Here is a 23,491-nt window from a genome sequence, read left to right on the forward strand (position 1 = left end):
GTAGCACTAGAGCAGGACACACACCTTTCTGGCTGATTCTAAAGGAACAAAGGTAAGAGAAATTCAAGAAACAAGACTATACCATAATATGAAGGCATAACTCTTCTAAAGGCACACGCAGTATTTCTGGAACGGAATATTCCATGAAACTTTCAAACCTGCAACACCACAATAATAAAGACACACAGTATTACAAATTTCAGTGTAACAAGCCTTGACTTAAGGTTTCAAGTCATCTTAAATTACAATCCCCTGTTTTCATTTGCTTGTTTTTCAGATAGACATTCTTTCTGGGGGTACATGCATGGGTTTTAAAGTAAAGAGTGAGAAGACTATATTTCCCCTTTGTGAGCTAAGCATGTGCACACGTCACGGGAGAGCAGGGTGAAGGTGAAGGATAGTGATGGACAATGGGACACTATTTTGAAATAATTTCTAATTTGTTTTTGCTCATGGTTAATTCAAATAAGTGGAACTTCAAACTTTACATGTGGCTAAACCCTCAAAATAAAGGTTATTTTATATATATATATATTTTTAACTGAAACATAGTTAAGGGCCAAATCATTTTCAATCAGATGTAATAAAAAAAAGGAGTTCTAGGTTTTTAGTTACGTTGTTGCTCTCCATACTGTGGAGCAGTATAACGTCATAGGTAGTTCCCCTGCCCCGCATCCATAGATAGCCCACTTTAAATCTATGGATTTGGAAGATAAGGAGTTAAACCTCAAGATTCCAGAGCTAGGATCTGTTTATATTGGACACTGGGGCAAATTTATGGTGATGTTTAAAACAGAATTTTACAATTTAATAATGCTTCAGTTATGATTCTTTCCCCCCGACAATTTTTTTTTTTTTTTTTTAAACAGGAAATGAAAAATTTGAGTCACCTCTGTTAAAGAAACATTAAGGCTATAAATTCAATTTGAAAAAAAGGCCAGGAACTGCAAAAGTTAAGGATTACACAGCACAAAGTCATCTATATTACACACATCAAGTACATACTTTTGTGAGAACCTGAACTTTTGTATTTCCTCACTTCAGTTTAATTTGTAACCACTACACTGCATTTTAACACAGGCTTTTGCAATTAATACTGTAACAGTTGTCTGACTTACAAAATCTTGCTCATTAAAGCTAACATACCTGTCTCTTGTGTACATTCGGAAGCAGAATCCATCCCTGACACGTCCAGCTCTCCCTTGACGCTGCAAAGCACTTGCTTTACTGACAAAGGTCTCTTCCAAAGAACTCATTTGGCTGCTTTCATGGTACCTGAAAAAGCATTTGCACAGAATGTGTAGATAAGGACTACTGTCAGATTCAAATTCTCAATTTAAAATTGATTTTTAAAAATAAAATCACTCATTGTAAAAAGTTATAAAACTTAGTTTTGAAAGCCTTATTTTGTAAGCCTTACATATGATTGATTAGGTCATTAATCAAATGTAGATGATAGAGGTGAAAGAGACCTATTGTATTAGTTCATCTAGTCCATCTTCCTGCCAATGCTGAATTGTTTAACCACACTTTTTCTAGTACTTTGTACATTTGAGGTAGACCAAAGCCAACATCTCAGTGTCAGGAAGTTATGGAAAAGGTGATCTACCTAAAATTTCATCCCATTACTTCTGGTTGTGCATTCCATCATCTCTAAATAATTCCTCTCCCTGTTCATAACTGTGACAAAGTGGGAATTTTTGTAATATTTTTATGAATCCTATGTGTGCCTCAGTTTCCCTATTTGATACATTGTTACCAAGTGGGGGTGAAAAAGGGACTAAGTTTGCTCTTAGGACAAACTAAGATACATAGGTGGGTGTCACCTCCCTGTCTTGGTGGAATGAAGAATTCTTCAGGAACTGGTTGAAACTGTCTTAGGTAAATGAGGGGGCCAAAGACATAATGCAAGCTCCAGTGATTCACCGATTTCCCTGCCCCTTAGCAGGGGAACTTTGCTTCGTTTCCATCTCCAGAAAAAAAGATTGATCGGTATGAGGTGGGGGGATAAGTGTGAGCTCTGGCAGAAGCTTGTGAGCTCTCTCCCCTAGGAGCCGATTAAGGAGGTCAGACAGAGAAAGAGACAGAGCCTGAAAATGGAGTTTCACTACATCTTGACTGGGGCTCTGGGCTAATCAGAACAGACTATGCTTTAACCTTCATTTCTCTATGTTCAATCTGCAAATGAAATAGCCATACCTAAGAACATCCTTAAGCTGTGTTCCAGTTGACTAATAAACCCTACCATTTTGAAAAGCTGTTTGAGTGTTACTGTAATATTTGGTGAGGTGCATTAATCCCTGAAGAGTGTACAACTCTCTATCAGGAGTCTGGCTCAGTTGGACTCTCTGAACAGAACTCATGGTGAGAAGCAGGAGGATTAAAGCCCAAAGGTTCAGTCTCAAGAGGTGACAATGTTGGCCTACCCCGAAGGAAGAGTGTGACCTCTTAGGGGTCTGGCACACCAAAGGGATCCTCTCCAAGAGAGGGTTCCAAAGCTAGGAGCACAGCACTGATCACGTGGATCTGTGACAACACCACTATTTGAAAATCAGCAGACTTGTACCAAGCTGTAGGATGGTTTTATGATTTGGACATAAGGCCGTTATCATCAGACCACTCAACTTACTTTTTTGATCAAAGCCTGAATTTAAACCTAGATCTGAAGAGGTACAAACCTAGTGGAAAACCCCTATGGAATCTATTTCCAAAAATGTACACAACACAAAGACTTAGGAAGATCAACCCTTACCTGTTTTCTTTTGTTCTCCCAGTGTCAATTACAAAGACAACATCTGGTATCGTAATACCCGTCTCAGCTATATTGGTTGCCAAAACAATCTGCAAAGGAAATAGCCATACCTTCAGATAAATGAATTAAGGAAATAGTCCTTCTATAAGTTTAATTCCTTTAAACTCAGATTTGGAGAGAACTTGATAAAAAGTGATCCCTACAGAAATGTCTGGGAAGACTAAAGAGATAAAGGGGATCTTTACATGTTTTTGTACTAGTTTTTCATTGTATAATTGGTTTAAACTGCTGCTTGCACTTGCAAAGGTTGCTTGACTTTCCACTGAACAATTTGTCATTAAGTCAAATAGTCTTTCACAAGCTTGAGTGTATAAAGGTGTACAAAATACTTCGAGAAAAGATTCCTAAAAAAGATTTTTTTTAGAAAGTGACAGGGATCCATTTTTTATACAACAGAAAGTTACAGTAAAACAAAAATTACTAAAATCTAAATGTTTTTCTGTTGTATATAAAAGATTTAGTATGATGACTTGACAATCTTTTGAAGTTAACTCGTATCTGGCCCTGAACACCTTGTTAATAGAGTACAATGCTCTGCTTTCAGCAAGAGAATTTCAGACAACTCACAGTTTTATAAACTTTGTGTATACGAATTCTCTAATAAAAAAACTTACAAAGAGTACATAAAGTAGAGGGAGCAAGAAGATGATTTATATTACAATAGTGACTTTTACATGTTTAAACATACCATACCTTTCTAACTCCAGAAGGGGGCAATGTAAATGCAGCTGCTTGATCTTGAGTTGAAAGAATAGAATGCAGAGCTATTAACCTATACCTGAAAGAAGGAGACATTATTCAACAATTAAGTTACAACTTTCAACAAATGTTTAAATAAGCCTGAGGTAATGCTGGTGGGTTGGAGGAAGGAAAGAGAATATACATAAATAATAGTAAGACTTTGTATTACTATTTACATAATACTAAAAATAAATGCCAGTAAAATATGAAAGGAAAAACGTATGAATGATAATACTTGATATGGTCATTCTCCAGTTTGGTGGAGATGGGCGAAAAAAGAGTTTCTACCATTGTTATGCAATTTTATATTGACTCTAAACTATAGTGACAGTATTTTGACAGCTGTAGCAAAAAGGAAGAAAGTGTCAGTTTTTATTTCAGAATTAAAATATCCAGAAGCTCTTCACTGTTAAAGCAAATAAGTTCATTTGGAGGAAAAATAAGGAACTTTTGATTGCAGAAGGATCTAAATATTTACCACTTATGCTCAGATTTGAAAGAGAAATAGAAAAAAAAATGGAGATGGATTGAGAAAATGTATTGTGAGCAAAAAAGTAAGTTATGTACTAACTACAATTCTCTTTTCCTGTAAAAAAAAAAAAAAAAAAAAAAAAAAAAGCCAGTCTTAAAAACTAAGATGAGAACACTACACATTTCTCAAATGAGAATGGTTTCATTACCTGTCCCTTGTAAACCTTCGGTCAGATGAAATGAGATCATATAACTGCTGGATGTGAGCAAGCCCTGGTAAAAAGATCAATACAGCACCATCTGTATTTCTGAACTGTGGACTTTTATCTGTGGGGATATAATATAGAAACCTGGTTAAAAAGCAAAAAAAAAAAAATCCTATTCGACCTTTCCCTCTTTGAAATAGGAGATACTATTCTAGGATTCCTGAGCTGGGCCCTTTCTGGGAAGCATCATGAATAGGAATGAAATCAAATATCCTTCTAGTACCAAGCATCATTAGTAAACAATAAGAAATCCATGAAAGCGGAGTCCCAAAATCTGAGGAAAGTTATCATTGAAAGAATTTTTAAAAATCCACAAACGTTTGAGGAAGCGATAAAGTACCTAAGAAGGCAAGCAATTCCAAGATAAGGTCAAGGTTGATCTTGTAAGGATTCATGTAGAAGATTGCTTGCTGTGTACGATTGCTATACGTCTGATAGTAAGGATCCAAATCAACACCTGATCCAGACTGGAGTGGGACATATTCCTAAAAGGGAAAGAATTTGGTAACATTAACTTTATGCAAGAGGAAGGCAAGAGAGGAGAACGTAGACATTTATGCCCTTTAAGTGTTTTAACTTGTCTTGTAAGGCAAATATGTACAAAATGGACATCATATAGTCCATTTTATAATAATAAAAAAAGTTCCATTAGGTACATCTTGTCCATCCCTGCTGCTCACACTGGACCATCTCAAAGGCCTGGCAAGTGGGTACTTTTTGTTTTTGAGGCTGTTATCCTGTGTGCCAGACTTTGTGCTTTAATTTAAAAAGTACCAAGCAAGTCTCTAGCCCGTATGGCTGCAAGAGAAGCCATTAAAATGTGAACTGAATGTAAACTGAGGCAGTCATGTTTGTCTGAGCTCTGGTCTACACTAGAAAATTAGATTGGTTTAACTACGTCAGTCAGGGTGTGAAAAAGCCACACTCCGAGCGGTGTTGTTAAGCCAACTTAAGTCCCAGTGTAAACAGTGCTAGGTTGACAGAAGAATTCTTCCATCAATTTACCTACCACCTCTCGGGGAGATGGATTATCTACATCAACAGAGAACCCCTCCCATCAGTGTAGGTAGTAGCACTATAGCACCACAGCCGCTGTAGCTTTTTAAGTGTAGACAAGCCCTGACATAGGGTTTGGAAATGTGAGCTGCCCCTACCTATCTCAATAATGTGAGAATTCTTAAGTCGAATGATAATTTAAGTGCCACCAATGTCAACTATTTCACTGCTAATCAAAGCATTCAGAAAGGAGAGGGACAATCATAATATATGAAGATCTTCCTACCTACTGCAGTGTCTCATTTTGGACAGTGACTGGGTGGTGCTCAGGAGAGTGCTACCACTTATTCGCCTCCCTTTCTCATACAATATACAGCCAACTAGCCAGTGGGGAGGAGTGAAGCCCAGAAGGGCATCTAAGCCCCATCAAGGGAAACTAGTTCCACAGAGACCTGCAAGACATACGAGTCACAGTTAAGGAGAGCCAACCTTGGAGTGGGGAGCAGAACAGGTGATATAATATTTTTTACATCTAGATAATCCACTGTAAGCAGTGTCTTATTTTGGCATCCCAAATGGCAGGAAGCAGCTTGGAAGAGGGACATCACTTTTCCTCTGTCCCCTCTCCTTAGTTTATCTTCATAACTAAGCAGAATTGTTCCTGAGTCTATTCAAGAGCTTACCCAGTCTTTCCTTAAATGTATCAAGAGTTGGGAATGTGCACAAGATATTGAAGGTACAATTTAACTGGGAATCAAAATTAAAAATGTAGTAACAGCAGGGCAGCCACAAATAATTGTTGATGAAGCCCCAGAACACACATAGTTGACGACTCAGTAAGTTGCTGAATATATGGTTTCATAACCATTGGAAATATCATAATTGTATATAGCTAAATTAGTATTGTATTAATTGTGATAATGATTTGATACCATTGTGCAAATGGATCAGCTGTCAAAAAGAAAAAACACAGAAAATACACTACTACTTCCACAAATTCATGGTATACCCAAACCTTGAATACTGTGCACAGTTCTGGACACCTCATCTCAAAAAGAGATATATTAGAATAGAAAAAGGTGCAGAGAAGGGTAACAAAAATCATCAGGGATATGGAACAGCTTCTGTACAAGGAGAGATTAAAAAGGTTGGGACTATACATTTTAGAAAAGAGTTGACTGAGGAGGGATATGATAGAGGTCTATAAAATCATGACTGGTGTGGAGAAAGGTGACTAAGCAAGGGTTATTTACCCAGTCACATAATACAAGAACTGGGGATCATCCAAAGGAATTAATAGGCAGCAGGTTTAAAAGAAAGTACTTCTTCACCCTATGCAGTCAACCTGTGGAACTCGTTGCCATGGGATGTTGTGAAGGCCAAAAACATAACTGGGTTCAACAAAAAACTAGATAAGTTCATGGAGGATAGATCCATCGATGGCTATTAGCCAAGATGGGCAGGGACACAACCCTATGCTCTGGATGTCCCTAAACTTCCAAGTGCCAAAAGCTGGGTCTGGACACTTGATAAGTTCCTCTGTTCCGTTCATGCCCCCTTAAGCATCTGGCACTGGCCACTGTTGGAAGATAGGATACTGGGCTTGATGGACCATTGGTCTGACTCAGCATGGCCATTCTTATGTTCTTAAAGAAGACTGTCCAAACAGAAAATACTTGTTTTACCTGATGCTTTGTGATTCCTCCTCCTTTGCTAGTAACATTTATTGTTATTTCTTCCTCCTCCTCCATGAACTTCTGACAATATTCAGAGTCCTTCTCCAGAACATAACCAATTTCCTCAATAATATTTTCCACGTGGAAAACCTACAGAATTATTTTGAGAGGGGTAAATACAAAAAATAAACCTACATCCTTTCTGTCTTTCTAAAGCACACACTCTTAGGACTGAAAAGGGAATTTCCTACAACGCTAGCTAAGAAAGAAGATCCAAACTTCTACAGTAAACTATATGTTGCTCCTCAACAGCAGAAAAATGGAGTGGCACTATACGTTGAGGAGCATATAGTGCCACTCCCTTTTTCTGCTCCTTCCTTTGAAAGGGCAAAGGAATATACAGTAATATATAGCTGTTAAGTATCTATACAAGGGTAAGGAACCCTCTTCTGCACCCACCCCCAGACCCAAACAGCAGCACAGAGGTCTGTGAGGTGGGGTGGGAAAAAAAAAGTCACAAGGAGATCTTTCCCATTTCACTTATTTCCTTATTATTTATATGAAAACAGAAAGTGAATCACACTATTACTTTAGGAGCGTATCAAAAAACCGAGCAAGTCGGTAAACCAAATTAACAAAGCAGCATAAAGGATGTGTTAGAGCTTTGTCCTTGTGTATCACAGCATTAACAATGCTGGATCACAAAAATAAATTGTGATGGACTGTGCATTTAGTGTACTGTATGTGGTATATTAGAAACCCTGTAAGCAGCATTTTAGTTATTTTACCTTTTTTTTCCACAAATAAAAATGAAGACAATAACAAGTAACTGAAATTTAGTTGGTCATTTAATACTAGATGACTGGTCCACTTAATTCAGCAACAGAGCTATATCAGCCAGTATTGATGTGCAACAATTTACATAGAATACTCCATATATATATTGCTTTAACGTTACCTGGCATCTCAAAGTTACTAAGTATTCGATAAAAAATTATAAAGGTGAAAGATAAACAGTAAGAGGAGAGACATTTTGAAATGCTCACATTTTCCTCATCAGAACCTAACGCAACAGAACACAAAGAAAAATGGCAAGCCTCAGGGCCACAGAAACAGAAGGAACTTAAACATATGTACAACAATAAAAATGGTGTTTTAGAATTTCTGTGGATGATCTGAATTGTCAGAGGGGAAAAATGATGTAAATCCAAGTACAGAGTTCTGTTCGTAGGACCACTGAAGCTATTTTAGGATTTTTAAAGATAAAAAGGGCTAAAATGGTTTTAAATTCAGATGAAAGACTACCTTCTCTTGCTGCTGTAGCAGATACAACTGGATGACATATTATGGGAGCTTATTTGTGTGGGTAGATATAAAGAAACATTTACCTACCTCAACTGGGTAACTCCTTCCTGAAATCCTTAGAATGGGACAGTGGGTGAAATAGCTGGAAAACTTTTCACTGTCTACAGTAGCACTCATTAAAATCAAATGCAGATCTGAACGTTTATGCAAGATCTCCTTCAGAATGATTAGCAAGAAATCAGACTGGACACTTCTTTCATGAACCTTGAATTAAAAGGATGTAGAGAGTGAATTAGTCTGGAGGTATAAATAAAAATAATTCCTATGAAAGATACAATTGTGCAAAAGCAAAGTAGAAGTGAGAGAATGCTAACCTCATCTACAATAACATGAGATACATTTGAAAGAAGACTGTCCTCCTGAAGTTTCCGAAGCAGAACTCCTGTTGTACAGTATAATAATCTAGTAGCTTCTCCCGTTCGGGATTCCATACGGATTTGATATCCACACAAGGAATTCTACAAAACAATTTATAGTATAGCATTTAAATATATAGTGGTTTAAAATACTAGATATACCACAGATACACAAAGATTAAAATGAAAATTAAACACTGGTTTCAGGCACTGCATAAACTACTAGTAAAATAGCATGGTGGATTTTTTTCAAATCCAAACAAAATTTGACACAATTATTAGTTTCTAGTTGGTATAAATTAAGGGAGATTCTGGACTAGAAAGTTAAGTACATTGACAGTTACCAATAAAGCAATTAGAATAGCACATGTACAGCTCATATTTAAAGTTTACTATGACTAATTAATAAATCCTCACAAAGCCCACATATTGGGAAACTAAGGCAATGATCTTTTCAGTGCAACTGTATCAGTGTCACACACACGAACATGACCCCCTCTCAGCAGGGCTGGATTAACTCTCCTGTGGGCTCATGGCTATTAGATTTTGTGGGGCCCCTGTATACAAATTTTTTTCCTAATTTAAAACAAAATTATCCCAGTTATGGCATCGAGGTTATTAACACTATACTAAACTTGCCTTTTAAGTAACAAAGCTATTCTGTGGTTACATTTCAGTCTTAAAACATGTAGAATATAGTTAATTCAAAAGAGCCTACTTCTTACCTCAGAACAGCTGTTATATTAGTTTCTTTCTGGGAGGGAGTTTGGGTGCAGGAGGGGGTGATGGGTGTGGGCTCTGGGTGGGAGCTTGGAGCAGGTGATTCTGACCCAGGGCAGGGGGTTGGGATGCAGGAGGGGGTGTGAGGTGTAGGTTCCGGCCAGGAGGCACTTACCACAGGTGGCTCTCGGGCAGCGGTGCAGCAGGGCTCAGGCAGGCTGCCTGCCATACCCCCACGCTACTCCCGGAAGCAGCCAGCTGCTGGTATGTCTCTGTGCAGCCCTGGGGGGAAGGGGACAGCGTGTCTCCGTGCGCTGCCTGCGCCTGCAAGTGCCGCCCCCACAGCTCCCATTGGCTGTGAGCTGGCCAATGGGAGCTGCAGGGATGGTGCTGGGGGTGGGGACAGTGTGCAGAGAGGAGCGGCGTGGGGCATGGCATACACACAGCCTGCCTGAGCCCTGCTGCCCCACTGCACTTTTAGCGGCCTGGAGATCGAGATCAAATGGCAGAGGCTCCAGAATCAGTCAATCGGGGGGTTGGTAACCAATGAATCTCATAAATTATGGATTTATTTTTGCAGGGATCCCCTTGGCCCAAGACCTTGGGCTGCAGCCCTTAAAGTCCCTGCATTAATCCGGCCTTGCCTCTCAGTATTACACGATTTGAGCCAAACTGAAAAATGTGGAAAACCAGTGATACTATGGATGGTATTTCCAAAACAGCCAAAACCAAGAAGTAGAAGAGGTTCAGATTAGTACCGAAGTTACTGGATGCTAATCCAGGCAAATATTTTGCATTTCGACGGTACACAATTAAAAATGTAAAAAGTACAAAAGGGGTACAGCTCCTCAAAAATCCATTGCATATTAATTACCTCACACATAAAAAAACTGTATTCCTATCATGGTATCTATTCACTTATGATAGCCATTCATTTTCTACAGCCACTGAAAGAAGTTCTACTTTGTTTTCCAGTACTTTTAAGATTAAAATTCAGAATGTAAGACCACAAGCTTATTTTAACCAGAACAATAGTTTAAATGGGCCTTTCAAAAGGTCAGAAGTTTGAAGTTATAGTCCCATTAAAAAAAAAAAAACAAAAAAACCCAGAATTTAACTTGACCTTGGTAAGTATATTTTTAAAAATAGCTTAGTGGAAGAAGGATGGAGTAACTTCTGCTGTGTTATTAAAAATTCCAGGATATGAAGATAAAATCCAAAGGAAGGCTCTGGTTAACTCCAGGACAAATTAGAATATTTGAGAAAACCATTATTAGTATTCACTTGTGAAAGCTATTCCCTGCATCTCACATAATGAATGTTGGAACTTCTTGAAACATAATTTCTGTAGGAAAATTGATATTGTGTGAAGTTTTGTTTCTGATAGAAATTTCTATCTTTGAGTATTGCATTTGTTCTAAGAATAGTAATGTTTTGAATATGTGCCCCTTCATTTGTTCGGGAGTGTGTTTATAGAATTCACATATGCTTATTATTAGTTAGTAGGGCTATCAATTAATAGCAGTTAACTTACACGATTAACTAAAAAAATTAAACACGATTAAAAAATTAATCGCGGTTAATTGCGGTTTTAATTGCATTGTTAAATATAATACAATTGAAATTTATTAAATATTTTGGGATGTTTTTCTACATTTTTAAATATATTGATTTCAATTACAACACAGAATGCAAAGTGTACACTGCTCACTTTATATTATTTTTATTACAAATATTTGCACTGTAAAAGACAAGGAAACAGTATTTTTCAGTTCATCTCATACAAGTAGTGTAATGCAATCTCTTTATCACGAAAGTTGAACTTACAAATGTAGATTTTTTTGTTACATAACTGCACTCAAAAACAAAACAATGCAAAACTTCAGAGCTACAAGTCCACTCAGTCCTACTTCTCGTTCAGCCAATCACTAAGACAAAGAAGTTTGTTTACATTTACGGGAGATAATGCTGTCCACTTCCTATTTACAGCATCACCAGAAAGTGAGAACAGGCGTTTGCATGGCACTTTTTTAACCAGCATTGCAAGGTATTTATGTGCCAGATATGCTAAACATTCGTATGCCCCTTCATGCTTTGCCCACCATTCCAGAGGGCATGTTTCCATGCTGATGATGCTCGTTAAAAAAATAATGTATTAATTAAATTTGTGACTCAACTCCTTTGGGGAGAATTGTACGTCTCCGGCTCTATTTTACCTGCATTTTTCCATATACTTCATGTTATAGTAGTCTTGGATGATGACTACTATCTTTTTAAGTATACTTTCACTGCAGATTTGACAAAACGCAAAGAAGATTACCAACCTGAGATTTCTAAAGATAGCTACAGCACAATATCCAAGGTTTAAGAATTTGAAGTCCCTTCCAAAATCCGAGAGGGATGAGGTGTGGAACATGCTTTCAGAAGTCTTAAAAAGAGCAACACTCCAATGAGGAAACTATAGAACCCGAACCACCAAAAAAGAAAATCAACCTTCTGCTGGTGGCATCTGATTCAGATGATGAAACTGAACATGCGTCAGTCTGCACTGCTTTACATTATCATCGAGCAGAAACCATCATCAGCACAGACGCATGTCCTCTGGAATGGTGGCTGAAGCATGAAGGGACATATGAATCTTTATCACATCTGGCACGTAAATATCTTGCGATGCCGGCTACAACAGTGCCATGAGAACACCTGTTCTCACTTTCATGTGACATTGTGAACAAGAAGCGAGCAGCAGTATCTCCTGAAAATGTAAACAAACTTGTTTGTCTGAGCAATAGGTTGAACAAGAAACGGACTGATTGTTTTATTTTTGACTGCAGTTATTTTTTTGTACATAATTCTACATTTGTAAGTTCAACTTCCATGATAAAGAGATTGCACTATAGTACTTATATTAAGTGAATTGAAAAATACTATACCTTTTATATTTTTTATTACAAATATTTGCACTGTAAAAAACAAAATAAGCATTGTACACTTTGTATTCTGTTATAATTGAAATCAATATATTGGAAAAATGTAGAAAATATCCAAAAATATTTAAATAAATGGTCTTCTATTATTGTTGAACAGCGTGATTAATCGCAATTAATTTTTTTCATTGCTTGACAGCCCTATTAGTTAGTAATCCAGTGTTTAACAAAAAGCAAAGGAAAATGCATTTTAAGGAAAAGGAAAGAGGTCTTTAAATAAAATCATGCTAAAACATCATTATGTGGCTTCCACTATGTACAGAAAAATAAATTTCCTATAAAACCAGTTGGTCTAAGCTGTTAGCTAGAAATCAAGTAGTAGCTTACTCTTCCTCCAGGTCCAGTTTCACACCCTATTTCTTCACAAACTCTGGTAGCCAGACTCACTGCTGAGATCCTTCGGGGTTGTGTGCAGACAATATTACATTTACTTGATCCCCCCACATTTAGCAGCAAATCCTCCAACAAGAAATGGGGCACTTGGGTACTTTTGCCACTTCCTGTTTCTCCAGCCACAACAACTACTCTATGCTTTTTAAGAGTTTCTATGATTGAATGTCTGTGTTTAAACACAGGTAACTGTTGTCTCTCCTTTAAAAGTCTCTGGTATCTGCAGGAACTTTGACATTTTTTAAACAGGATCCTCACAGGTTCCAAATCATCTGTGCTTGTGGTTTCAAGAGAGAGTCTGTTGAAGTCCTCTTCGGAAACTAAGTTTTCCCAGGAGTCCTCAGGATCTTCTGATACTTGGGGTTTGTTTTCAGATTGCTGCTGTTGCTGCTGCTGTTTGAGTTTGTTTAATAACTTAGAAATAAAATTATCACGAGGTTTGTTAGTTTCTAACTTGCTTTCTTCTTCCTTTTTCTTTTCAGTTTCACTCCATTCTAACCAAACATCTCGATATGGGGGAGGCAGCAACTGATGGACCGACTTTAGAGAAAACAGAAAAAGTGACAATATGTATTATTCTGTAGTTTTACTGATATTTCACCTACAAATCAATTTAAAAATTCTAGAAGTTACCTTAAAAAAATCTTTAAGAAATGAAAGACTATATCACTGATCCAAATACTTAAAAGCTTCCTCTCTATAGATGCAGATTTTAATCACTTATCTTCAGAGTCTGTTTGGGTACTTTCTATGACAACATTTTTATTTGAGACCTCAAATCTTCCCTTAAATATGTTGCTAGTATTTGATTGCAGCTAAGGAATTATTAGTTTTCCCAAATCCTACATTTAGGATAAAGATATATAAAAAAATAAAAACAAGGAAAAAGTATATATGAAACTTAAGGAGTATCAGTTATTTGAACAGACCATATTAAAAAATGTACAATAGGGATGTTTAAAGGCTTTTTGCTTTTACACTGTCACAAGGATTGTACGTCAACTGATTGTTTGATTAAATGAAAATATTAAGTCTTCTATACTCTGATGCAGAAGTATTGCTGATTTACTTATTCGACAACTATACTGCTGAACAGTAGACAAAAGATAATTTCTCACATTATCAAAAACTATTCCAAAGAACAACTTAAATACCAGAGCTCACTAATTCTTTCTAAATGAGCAAGTCCAACAAATAAAGAGGGGGAGAAAGTTGAAAGTTCATATATTTGTAACCATGTTGAGCATCTGTTTTGCTGTACCCACAGGTAGACTGGTAGAAAATGTTTTTAACTTTTTACAATATTTAACTATTACACACCATGAAATCTTGCCACACCTTACGGCCTCACATGATTATGTTTGGCACCTTCAGTAAGGACAAGTGAACGTGTAATTTACAGGGAGAATTCGAGCTTGGAAAATCTTTACTGATTCAGATTTTTAAAAGATGAATGTGGATATCATGTCAGAAAATAAAATCTTAATGTGAAAATACATTCCATCCTAAGCATCTAGTGTAGTGAAAAATCTTACCTGTCCTTTTACTAAATGATAGAGAGCCAATGTAGCAGCCAGATGCTGAGCTTGCATACTATCCTCTGTCACAATTGTAGGACACACTGCCATTACATCAACTGACTTGGTAACCCTAACCCTTCAAAGATAGAAAAAACAGTTCTATAAAATCATGTTTCAGACAGACATTTCTATTTACTAGTCAGGTGCAGCAACAATTTTTGTTTTATATGTAACATTCAAATAAGTGGAAACTGAAGGTTATCAGACAAAGAACATTACACAAATAAAATCATTAATGGTTAAGGGTTCAACATAAAACAAAGAAAAGTGTAGTAACAGTTTTATGGAACTGATCTCTAGAGTAGATTTCAGTGACCCCTAGGGTTGTTTGTTTTTTGAAAAAGCAAAACCAAGCAGACCTTTGATAAAACTTAAAGTGACCTACTTGTGGAAACAAACATTTACAGTAACTCCTTGCTTAACGTTGTAGTTATGTTCCTGAAAAATGCTACTTTAAGTGAAACGATGTTAAGCAAACCCAATTTCCCCATAAGAATTAATGTAAATAGGAGGGGTTAGGTTCCAGGGACATTTTTTTCGCCAGACAAAAAAAACGACTACCCCCTCCACCCCCACTATAAGTTTTAAACAATTTAATACTGTACACAGCAATGATGATTGAGAAGCTTGGTTGAGGTGGTGAAGTCAGAGGGTGGAAGAGAGTGGGATATTTCCCAGGGAATGCCTTACTGCTAAATGATGAACTATCACTCGGCTGAGCCCTCAAGGGTTAACACATTGTTGTTAATGTAGCCTCACTCTGGAAGGCAGCAGGAATGGAGGGGGGGAGCATGGCAGACAGAGACACAGATACACACCATGTGCATGAGAGAGAGACAAGCATTGCCCCTTTAAGTGTGCTGACACCAATCTAAGTACATTGCCTTTTTAAGTAGATCAGCAAGTTGTGACAGCAGCTGCTGCCAGCAAGCTCCCTCCATCCTTAGCCTTGTCATGTCCCCACTGAGGAGATGGTCTGATGGCGTAAAGGAGCAGGGGGGAGGAAGGGGGACACCCTGACATTAGAACCCCTATCCCCCCGCCCCTTGCACAGCAAGCAGGAGGCTCTTGGGAGCAGCTCTCAGGGAGAGGGCAGGAGCAGCACATGGCAGTAGGGGGGCAGGGAGGGAAGGACAGCTGAACTGCCTGGCAATTGACAGCCTGTTGGGTGGCTGCCACACAGGGAACTTAGGGAAGCGGGGAGCTGATGGGGGGCTGCCGGTCCACCCTGGTTCCAAGCCCCTAACAGCTAGTTCCAACAGGCTGCTCTTTCTGCAAGCAGTGGACAAAGCAGGCGGCTGCTGAACAACGTTATAAGGGAGCATTGTGCAACTTTAAACGAGCACATTGCCTAATTGATCAGCAACGTAACAAAGTTAACTGGGACGACTGTAAGTGAGGAGTTACTGTACTTAGATGATGTGGGCATTATTGCAAAATATTGTCTGAAAGGTAACCGTATGTAGAGCTGGGTAAAGTTTTTCAACCAACGCTTTTTTCAGTAAAAATGCATATTCAGGGACACCGATTTTACAAATTTGTGTAAAATTCATTAAATTGCGTAAGTCAAAAAAATTCCCAAAAAAGAAAATTCTAAATATGTATGCTTAGAGTCATTCAATTAAATGTAAGTAGCTAGCATTTAGATAGTTAAATGAATCAGTAGAAAATTCAGCTTTACTAGAAGTACATACCTACATTTCCAATATCTACCCACCGGAACTTTTTCAAAAGAAGGATTTGGACTCTTGGGGAAATTTTTCCTGCACCAATCGATCAAAAACTGTTTAGGAGATTTACCAGTCCAACTTCGAGCAGTGTAGTCAAAATTCCTTATATCTCGAGGCTCCCTCTTTTTCACTGAAATGGTAAAAACAAAATTTACATTATTTTAGATGTTCACATGGACGCTCCAAACGGTAATTCTTGAATGAACCCAAAGTAATTTTCTCTTGACCTAGGCATTTTTAGTAGAAAGTAAAATTTTTTTATATTTATATTTGCATTTATATTTAGTAAGTACTGATACTAGCCACTATCAGACAGAGAATACTGGTATGGCGACATCTATACTTAATCTTAATTACAGAAAATCTGGCACACTGCTAGAATTCTTAAAAAGAATACTAGATTTGATCTTGGTGGTTCAGGACCAGTATAGAATATCACTCATTCTTGTTGCTATATTTAAACAATAGTCAAAGGTTTCAACCATTAAAGATCTTTGTTGAAGAAAATTAACGTCTAACTGGGTGACGCAGTGAAACAGCACATTAGCTTTCCATCTACAGAAAGATGTATTCAAATCATGATCTAACTCGTAAGTGACAATTAGTGGCAAAACAAAAAACAACAAAAAAAAACTTTAAAGCTGCTGTGCTACAATTAATATATTGCTTTTAAAGCCAACTGGGAAGTTAATCAGCTCATCCTATCTTCACTGTAATCCAGGGTTTGATGTCCCAGACCATACAGAAGAATGCACAATCCAGGGGCCATTACAAATCTTTAGTTAACTGGAGTACAGTAAATGAAGTTTGTATTGTTTTGAATTTCAATCATACCCTTCTCTTCCTCTGCAGCAGCTCCAGATTTTTCAAGCAAGTTCAGGTTCAAATTAGCTTCAGGAGGCAAAGGAGATTTTTTCTTTTCATTTTGTTGTTGGTTTGAAATTTTTATAGCTGGATTAAACACAGGATGTTCTTCTAGTGCTGCCATTTCTGCAAAGAAAAAACAGTACCTGTTTCCTTTATGTGCTTATCACTGACCCTTTGAAAATGTGACAGGTTGGACAGCCAGAAATGCACCCAGTAAAATCAGTTATTTTTTGACATCTTGGGTCACACCAAAAAGAAATTCATGAAGGTCTGCAATTCATGCAATGATGTGAAACCAGTTAAAAGGTACTTAAGGTATCATCTTAAGGAGATTTTTCCTAATAGTTGATAGATTTACCAGCAAAAGTGTGACTGAACAATTAAAAATGTAAGTTTATTAAAAGGTACAGATAATTTGAATGTCCATACCATGCTGAATTCTTCTTATTTTTTCTTGTGCCACCTTCTGGCTTTGCTTGTCTTTATCTTGCTTGGAGGAACTTGCCTGTTCCTTTGCTTCCAAAAGCTTTGTAGCCAAATGCAAGTATCTTTCATTCTGTTCCAAACAAGATCATTAGTTACGTCCTAGATATTTTGCAAGTGAAATTAATTACAAACTACATAACAAAGCATATTCCCTCCCAACCCTCCCATCTACACCAACACAATATTTATATGAAATAAATCCTTTTGCGAGAGAATGAACAATTCTAATTTCATGAATAAAAATAAAAGGCTAAGTGTGGGAATGGAAAACAACAGTTATCCCACTTGTTTAAGTCTCTCAAGGGACTGCATTTTCCTTTTTAGCACTATGCACCAAAAGTTTTGCATTCAACACAAAAACAAAAGGAAGAATGACTTAGGAAGCATTACTTCTAGAAGGGTTTTTTTAAACCCTCCTCGTTCTGCCTGCAATGCTGTCAAATCTACAAAAACTAAGACAACGATTAAATCAGTTATTCAGCCCTTGATTTTCAACAAATACACACATACAATAGAGCCAGAGTTTACAGATAAATACCACATGAAAACTGCCATATGAAAGAAAGACTCCCTATATAAATTGCTCTCCGTCTTACAGGGTCAAACTTTTCCTCATCTTCTGATTTTTTCACAGACTCGCTTTTCTCATCATCACTCTGTTGCTCAGCATACTGTAGAATCCATTCCTTCATACTCATCTCTTTGTCTTTCCCAGTATCTCTCTATTAGAAAGAATAGCCACAATTAAAAAGATAATTGTAAAGGAAACTAAAAAGATTTAATCGCTGTTTTGGTCAATATTTGAGAAATTCAAAACAATTTAAAAAAATGAAGATGCTTCTTGGATCTTGCAAAACATCACACAATTTATATATATGCCTTTTTGATGGCGAGATAAATGTTTTACAACTACTATGGGGGAACAGGGAGTGAGGGGGTTATGTGGGGAATCTTGATTAAGATTTAATAACTTGTGGTACTGGACTCCTAAACCACAGAGGCAAACTTATATACGCACAAATCAATAAAAATTACGTCCAGCATATGTGTTCTTCTATAGAATACAGCAGTGGTAAATAGAATTAATGGGTTGTGGGGACTGGAGAGTAGGAGATTTAACTGTACTGGGACTTTGTATTTTTTCCAGCAAGTCAAATGTTACCACCAAAACTTCATAAACCTTTCATTTTTTGAACTTCAAGTTACATCTTTATAACCACTCCACTCTAAAGACTAGAAATCCTTCTATGTACTTTAAATTACTGAACACGTAGGATAGGATTTTTGATAATCTTCTATGTTGACATAACTCTGCTCCTACTAAAGTCAGTGGGAGTTTAACCATTGAAAACTCCTTCTCATAATTCCTCAAATTACCTTTATTTCAGGGCCATCTTCCTTCTTTTTGCTGTTTGGTAACGGAGGAGTTTCACTCCATGGCACAGGAGAACGAAATTTTGCTCTAGGTTTGTGTTGCTCTTCTTCAAACTGCTGACTGAATCCTTCAGGTAATGCATCTTTAAAATAAAATGTAATTCCAAGTAACAGAAAAAAATAACTGAAGATACTTTCAATGGCACTGGGTGCAAACTAAAAATAAGAAATAAACATCATGTAGGACTGAATCAAACCCAGGTCTTAATATTCACCTGAGCAGATATTGATTTCTGCTTATTATACCTATTTTGTAGATGCATAAATGGAGATAGAGAGATTAAATGACTTGCCCAAAGTTAGGCAGAAAGTCCAAAGCACAGCTAGAAAAAGCAGCAACTCTGGAGCACCTGGTTCTAATTACTACTAATCCTACTGAAATAAACTGTTACTACTATACTGCACTCCCACACCACAGTGATTGCTATTGCTCTTGTACAATAGGGTCAAATTAAAACAAGCCACCTATAATTCACATCTTTAAAGGCAACTGTAGAATATGAGGCCCTCTTGGGGATTTTCTATCTGTATTTATGACTTAATGAATTTCCTTTGAGTCTTCTGAGGGACACTGTGGTGCTAAGATTTCTCTGCTGCAGAGTGCTTCTTCAATCTACAATAGGAACATACTTCCATGCTATCTGCAGTGTTGTCATAGCCTTGTTGGTTCCAGGATACGAGAGACATGAGGTAATATCTTCTACTGGACCAACTTCTCTTTCACCAGCAGATGTCGGTCCAATAAAAGATATTACCTCACCCACCTTGTCTTTTTCTATACCATATTTTTATGTAAACTGTTTTTCTAGAGTATACCTAATGGTATTGCTAGTGAAAGAAAATGGAAAAAGGGAAATCCCTGCTCTTAAGAATAAGTGGTACCATACACTGTCATAGTCACTAAAAGCAAGACAAAACTCACTCAACAGGAATCAGTTACAAACGATTCAAAAAAACTGTGGCACCTAAAAGTCACTTCTCAGGCATGATGCTTACCATCAGAAAGGTTTAAACAAAGCCAGTCAAGTGCAGAGTGAAGATCACCACCATACAAAATTGTATTTTTCATAGCTTCCTCAATGTCCTCGGTCTTAAAAGAAAATCCTTGCAAAGCCATATATACATCCTACAAATAAAGATAATTAGTACGTTTTAAGAAGGACATTGATTTAAATTGTAGAAATAACGCCAATTTAGAAAAAAGTTTGTAAAATTCTGAAAAGAGAAGAAATTTGGTATTAAAAAGATGCAAACTGCAAAGGTACAGGCATCAGAAAGCATACTAAAGAATAAACAAAATTCACTATTTAAGATTATTGTTAAATCCCATTTAAAATAAAAAAAATAATTTCACACACCTAACCAACCAGAAAGATAAGGGTGGTAAATCTCCATCAATGATCCAAAGACAGTGTTGTGATGAGCATAGCTCCAGGCCACCCCCAGCTTTTGGAAAGGGGAAAATTCTGTCCCTAGATCCTGCATGGGGACTCCAGCTTTTTGTTATTGGGTATCTGATGGCAGTGGAGCATCCCTTCCATCAACCTGCTAGATGGGAACAGGAGTTTGTGTTTCTTCACTCTCACATCAGGGCTTCTTGGTTACCATGAGGGGGAGGAAACAACTGCTCTATTCTTTCTCCAGTCTCCTGGCTGCTATGGAGGAACTGTCTCTAGTAATCTGCCCCTCCCCTCAGCCTCCATACCAGTCCTCAGTACATTTAAGCTTACTCTGGAGAAAATTGCATTCCCAAGCATGAAACTGACATTACTTGACAGTTTTATGACTCCCCATAGGGTTTGACTAGAGCCATATGCATGCTCAGGAAAACACTGCAGCTATTTAACTTTAGAAGGGTCTTTGTCACCATAAGAACTAGAACTTCTTAAAATGAAATCTTAAATACTGAAAAAAATAGGTGGTCTACTTGCCAAGAAGAGCTTCCCATTCACCACTGGAGTTTTCAAATCCTCTTATGTTCCACTCAAATTATTACTTATTTCACCTCACACCCAAGCATCTTCAACTATTGACTTACACTGGCAAGGACATTCAACTGGCCAATTGCATTCGATATCTGAGATTTTAAAGAGTTTTTTAACAAAATTATGTTGTATTGTAAAATGAGAAAACTTGGCTTATACCAAATACTAAAGTAAAAAGTGACAGAAAAGTAACCTATTTACGATCACTGAATAAATGTTGATCTAGATTTAAAAAAAAAAAAAAAAAGATTTGTACTCCACCTGTAATTTTTTGGCAGTAAGTCTTCTAGAAATCATTCCCTTGTCATCACTTTGCTTTTTGTGCTCATTGATGACTCCAATAATCCTTTTTTCCAAGTTACTTTTAATCACTACCTGTGGAGACAGATACTAGTCATTACAAATTAAATAAAATCTTACAAATATAAACTAAGATACACTACAACAACATCAGGGACAGACAAGATAGGAAGGTAGAAGACTCCTTACCCGCAAAACCCTTTATCTTTCCAATTCTCGCCTATTTTTGGAAACCTTTCTTATGTGTATTGTTGGTCAAGATACTAGCAGAAGAGTGAATGTTCTCTGTTTTTTTTATTTAATAAAGTTATGATGTTCTCTTAGCTTTCTCCACATTCAGGTTTCTTTATTAAAGAGGGGGCCTATTTTGCTTTTAGGGAAATACAATTTCTTCACATGAGTGGGAGCCAAATAAATCTTTTTGACCAGATGAAAAACAAACAAATAAACAAACCCAAAGACAAAGAACAGGACTTAAACTGTCAGCTATCTAAACATACAGTAGCTCTTAGAGAGGTTTAACCAAGATAAATAAACAGATCTGCTTGAGCACCACTGAAACCAATAAGTGAGACCTGGGAATCCAGATTAAATTTAAAGTTCTGGTTTTAGTTTAAACCAAAACACACATATTAAGATCCAAAACAGCAGGCAGTCAGCAACTGAATATTGCAGGTAACTACTTTGTGACTTGCTCTGTGAAATAAGCAAATAGACTCAGTTCAGTTCCTGCTTTGCACTCTTGCTAGCGGTCTCTGCAGACTCAAGGAATTGAAAGGATGTAGAAAACAAACTATACTCTCACTCCAAAAAAATAGCAGAGGCAGTTTCAGCTAACAAGAACATGGCTTTCCAAAAGAAATAATGTCCTGTACCAACTAGATCACTCAAGTCATATTATATTAATTTTGTATAGAGACAAGTTGTGACACGATCTTTGACATATGACAATATTAATCTGAAAAAAAAAAACACTGTCAAAAACAAGTGACTTGATCAGGCCGCAATATTTGGCTATTTTCAACATCCTTTGAATACCTGTCATTTGTAGACTATCGACCAAATCCTGCTTGCCCTTAATCCCCATGTCAATCTTATTGAAGCTGCTTATGTAAAGGATTAGATCTTACATAGGCAACAAAATCCTGTTATGATCACAAACTTTATGTCAATAAGAAACTAAAATCCTATAAAAAACCCACCATCAAAAGAAACTGGTTTTGCACAGCTCTTTGGCATGCAATATATTTTTACAATACACCAAAGTTAAATTTCAGAGATCAAATATTTTAAAGTTCACAGAACTCAAATCAGACAAAGTTTCCTCATTATGAAAATACTAATATGTCTTGACTGTTTTCTTGAAGCTGCTCCACCCTTCACATAAAACTCAACAAAAAGTATGCCTGCAGATTTCTAGAGTCCAGTACGCTTTCTTGTTTTTTAGTCTGTAGCACATGAAAGAATTTTTTTTCCTGTTAGAATTAGGTACAGTAAATCCTCGCTTAACGTTGTAGTTATGATCCTGAAAAATGCGACTTCAAGTGAAACGATGTTAAGCGAATCAAATTTCCCCATAAGAATTAATGTTAGGTTCCAGGGACATTTTTTTCACCAGACAAAAGACACACTAAGACAGACAGACAGACAGCCTCTCTCTCTCTCCCCCATATATATATATATATATATATATATATATATATATATATACATACACACACACACACAGAGCAATGATGATTGTGAAGCTTGGTTGAGGTGGTAAAGTCAGAGGGTGGGATATTTCCCAAGGAATGCCTTACTGCTAACTGATGAACTAGAACAGCTGAGCCCTCAAGAGTTAACACATTGTTGTTAATGTAGCCTCACACTCTACAGCACAAATGGAGGGAGGGGAAACAGCATGGCAGACGGAGACACAGACACTCCCTCCATCCTGAGTTCTGTAGTGTCCCCCTCCCTGCTCTATGGAAATTGAGTAAGCAAGGGGCAGGAGCAGGGGGGAGGGGGACACCCTGACATTAGCCCCCCCCCCCCCCACAGCAAGCAGGAGTCTCCCGGAGCAGCTCCAAGGCAGAGGGCAGAAGCAGCACATGGCAGCGGGGGGAGGGACAGCTGAACTGCCGGCAACTGATAGCCTTCTGGGCTGCTGCCTCACAGGGAACTTAGGGGAGCGGGAAGCTGATAGCGGGGCTGGTCCACCTTGATTCCAAGCCCCCACAAGCTAGCTGCAACTGGCTGCTCTTTCTGCAAGCAGTGGACAAAGCAGGCGGCTGCCAAACAACGTTATAAGGGAGCATTGCACAACTTTAAATGAGCATGTTCCCTAATT

At 37.4% G+C, this 23,491-nt stretch overlaps 1 protein-coding gene across 3 annotated transcripts in view; it reads right to left on the reverse strand.

The window, feature by feature from the left end:
* Positions 1-23,491, reverse strand: part of DHX29 (DExH-box helicase 29) — a 35,485-nt gene that overhangs the window by 9,699 nt on the left and 2,295 nt on the right. For 2 of the 3 annotated variants that reach the window (XR_013346125.1, XM_077816846.1), the window contains exons 3-20: positions 21,121-21,234; positions 19,871-20,000; positions 18,818-18,957; positions 18,037-18,162; positions 17,384-17,510; positions 16,922-17,077; positions 16,052-16,217; positions 14,313-14,433; positions 12,715-13,317; positions 8,642-8,785; positions 8,355-8,531; positions 6,972-7,112; positions 4,631-4,775; positions 4,234-4,351; positions 3,506-3,590; positions 2,753-2,841; positions 1,147-1,275; positions 83-158 (exon numbers count right to left, since the gene is read on the reverse strand). Coding sequence is in view for 2 of the 3 variants with exons in the window: in XM_077816846.1 (XP_077672972.1) it covers positions 83-158; positions 1,147-1,275; positions 2,753-2,841; positions 3,506-3,590; positions 4,234-4,351; positions 4,631-4,775; positions 6,972-7,112; positions 8,355-8,531; positions 8,642-8,785; positions 12,715-13,317; positions 14,313-14,433; positions 16,052-16,217; positions 16,922-17,077; positions 17,384-17,510; positions 18,037-18,162; positions 18,818-18,957; positions 19,871-20,000; positions 21,121-21,234 (2,787 nt within the window). In the remaining variant the exon portion in view is untranslated. Of the gene's footprint in view, positions 1-82; positions 159-1,146; positions 1,276-2,752; positions 2,842-3,505; positions 3,591-4,233; positions 4,352-4,630; positions 4,776-6,971; positions 7,113-8,354; positions 8,532-8,641; positions 8,786-12,714; positions 13,318-14,312; positions 14,434-16,051; positions 16,218-16,921; positions 17,078-17,383; positions 17,511-18,036; positions 18,163-18,817; positions 18,958-19,870; positions 20,001-21,120; positions 21,235-23,491 lie in introns of those variants that run through there. The other variant, XM_077816847.1, reaches the window with a different exon arrangement.

The sequence above is a fragment of the Eretmochelys imbricata genome, chromosome 5 (assembly GCF_965152235.1).
Source record: "Eretmochelys imbricata isolate rEreImb1 chromosome 5, rEreImb1.hap1, whole genome shotgun sequence".
Taxonomy (NCBI): domain Eukaryota; kingdom Metazoa; phylum Chordata; order Testudines; family Cheloniidae; genus Eretmochelys; species Eretmochelys imbricata.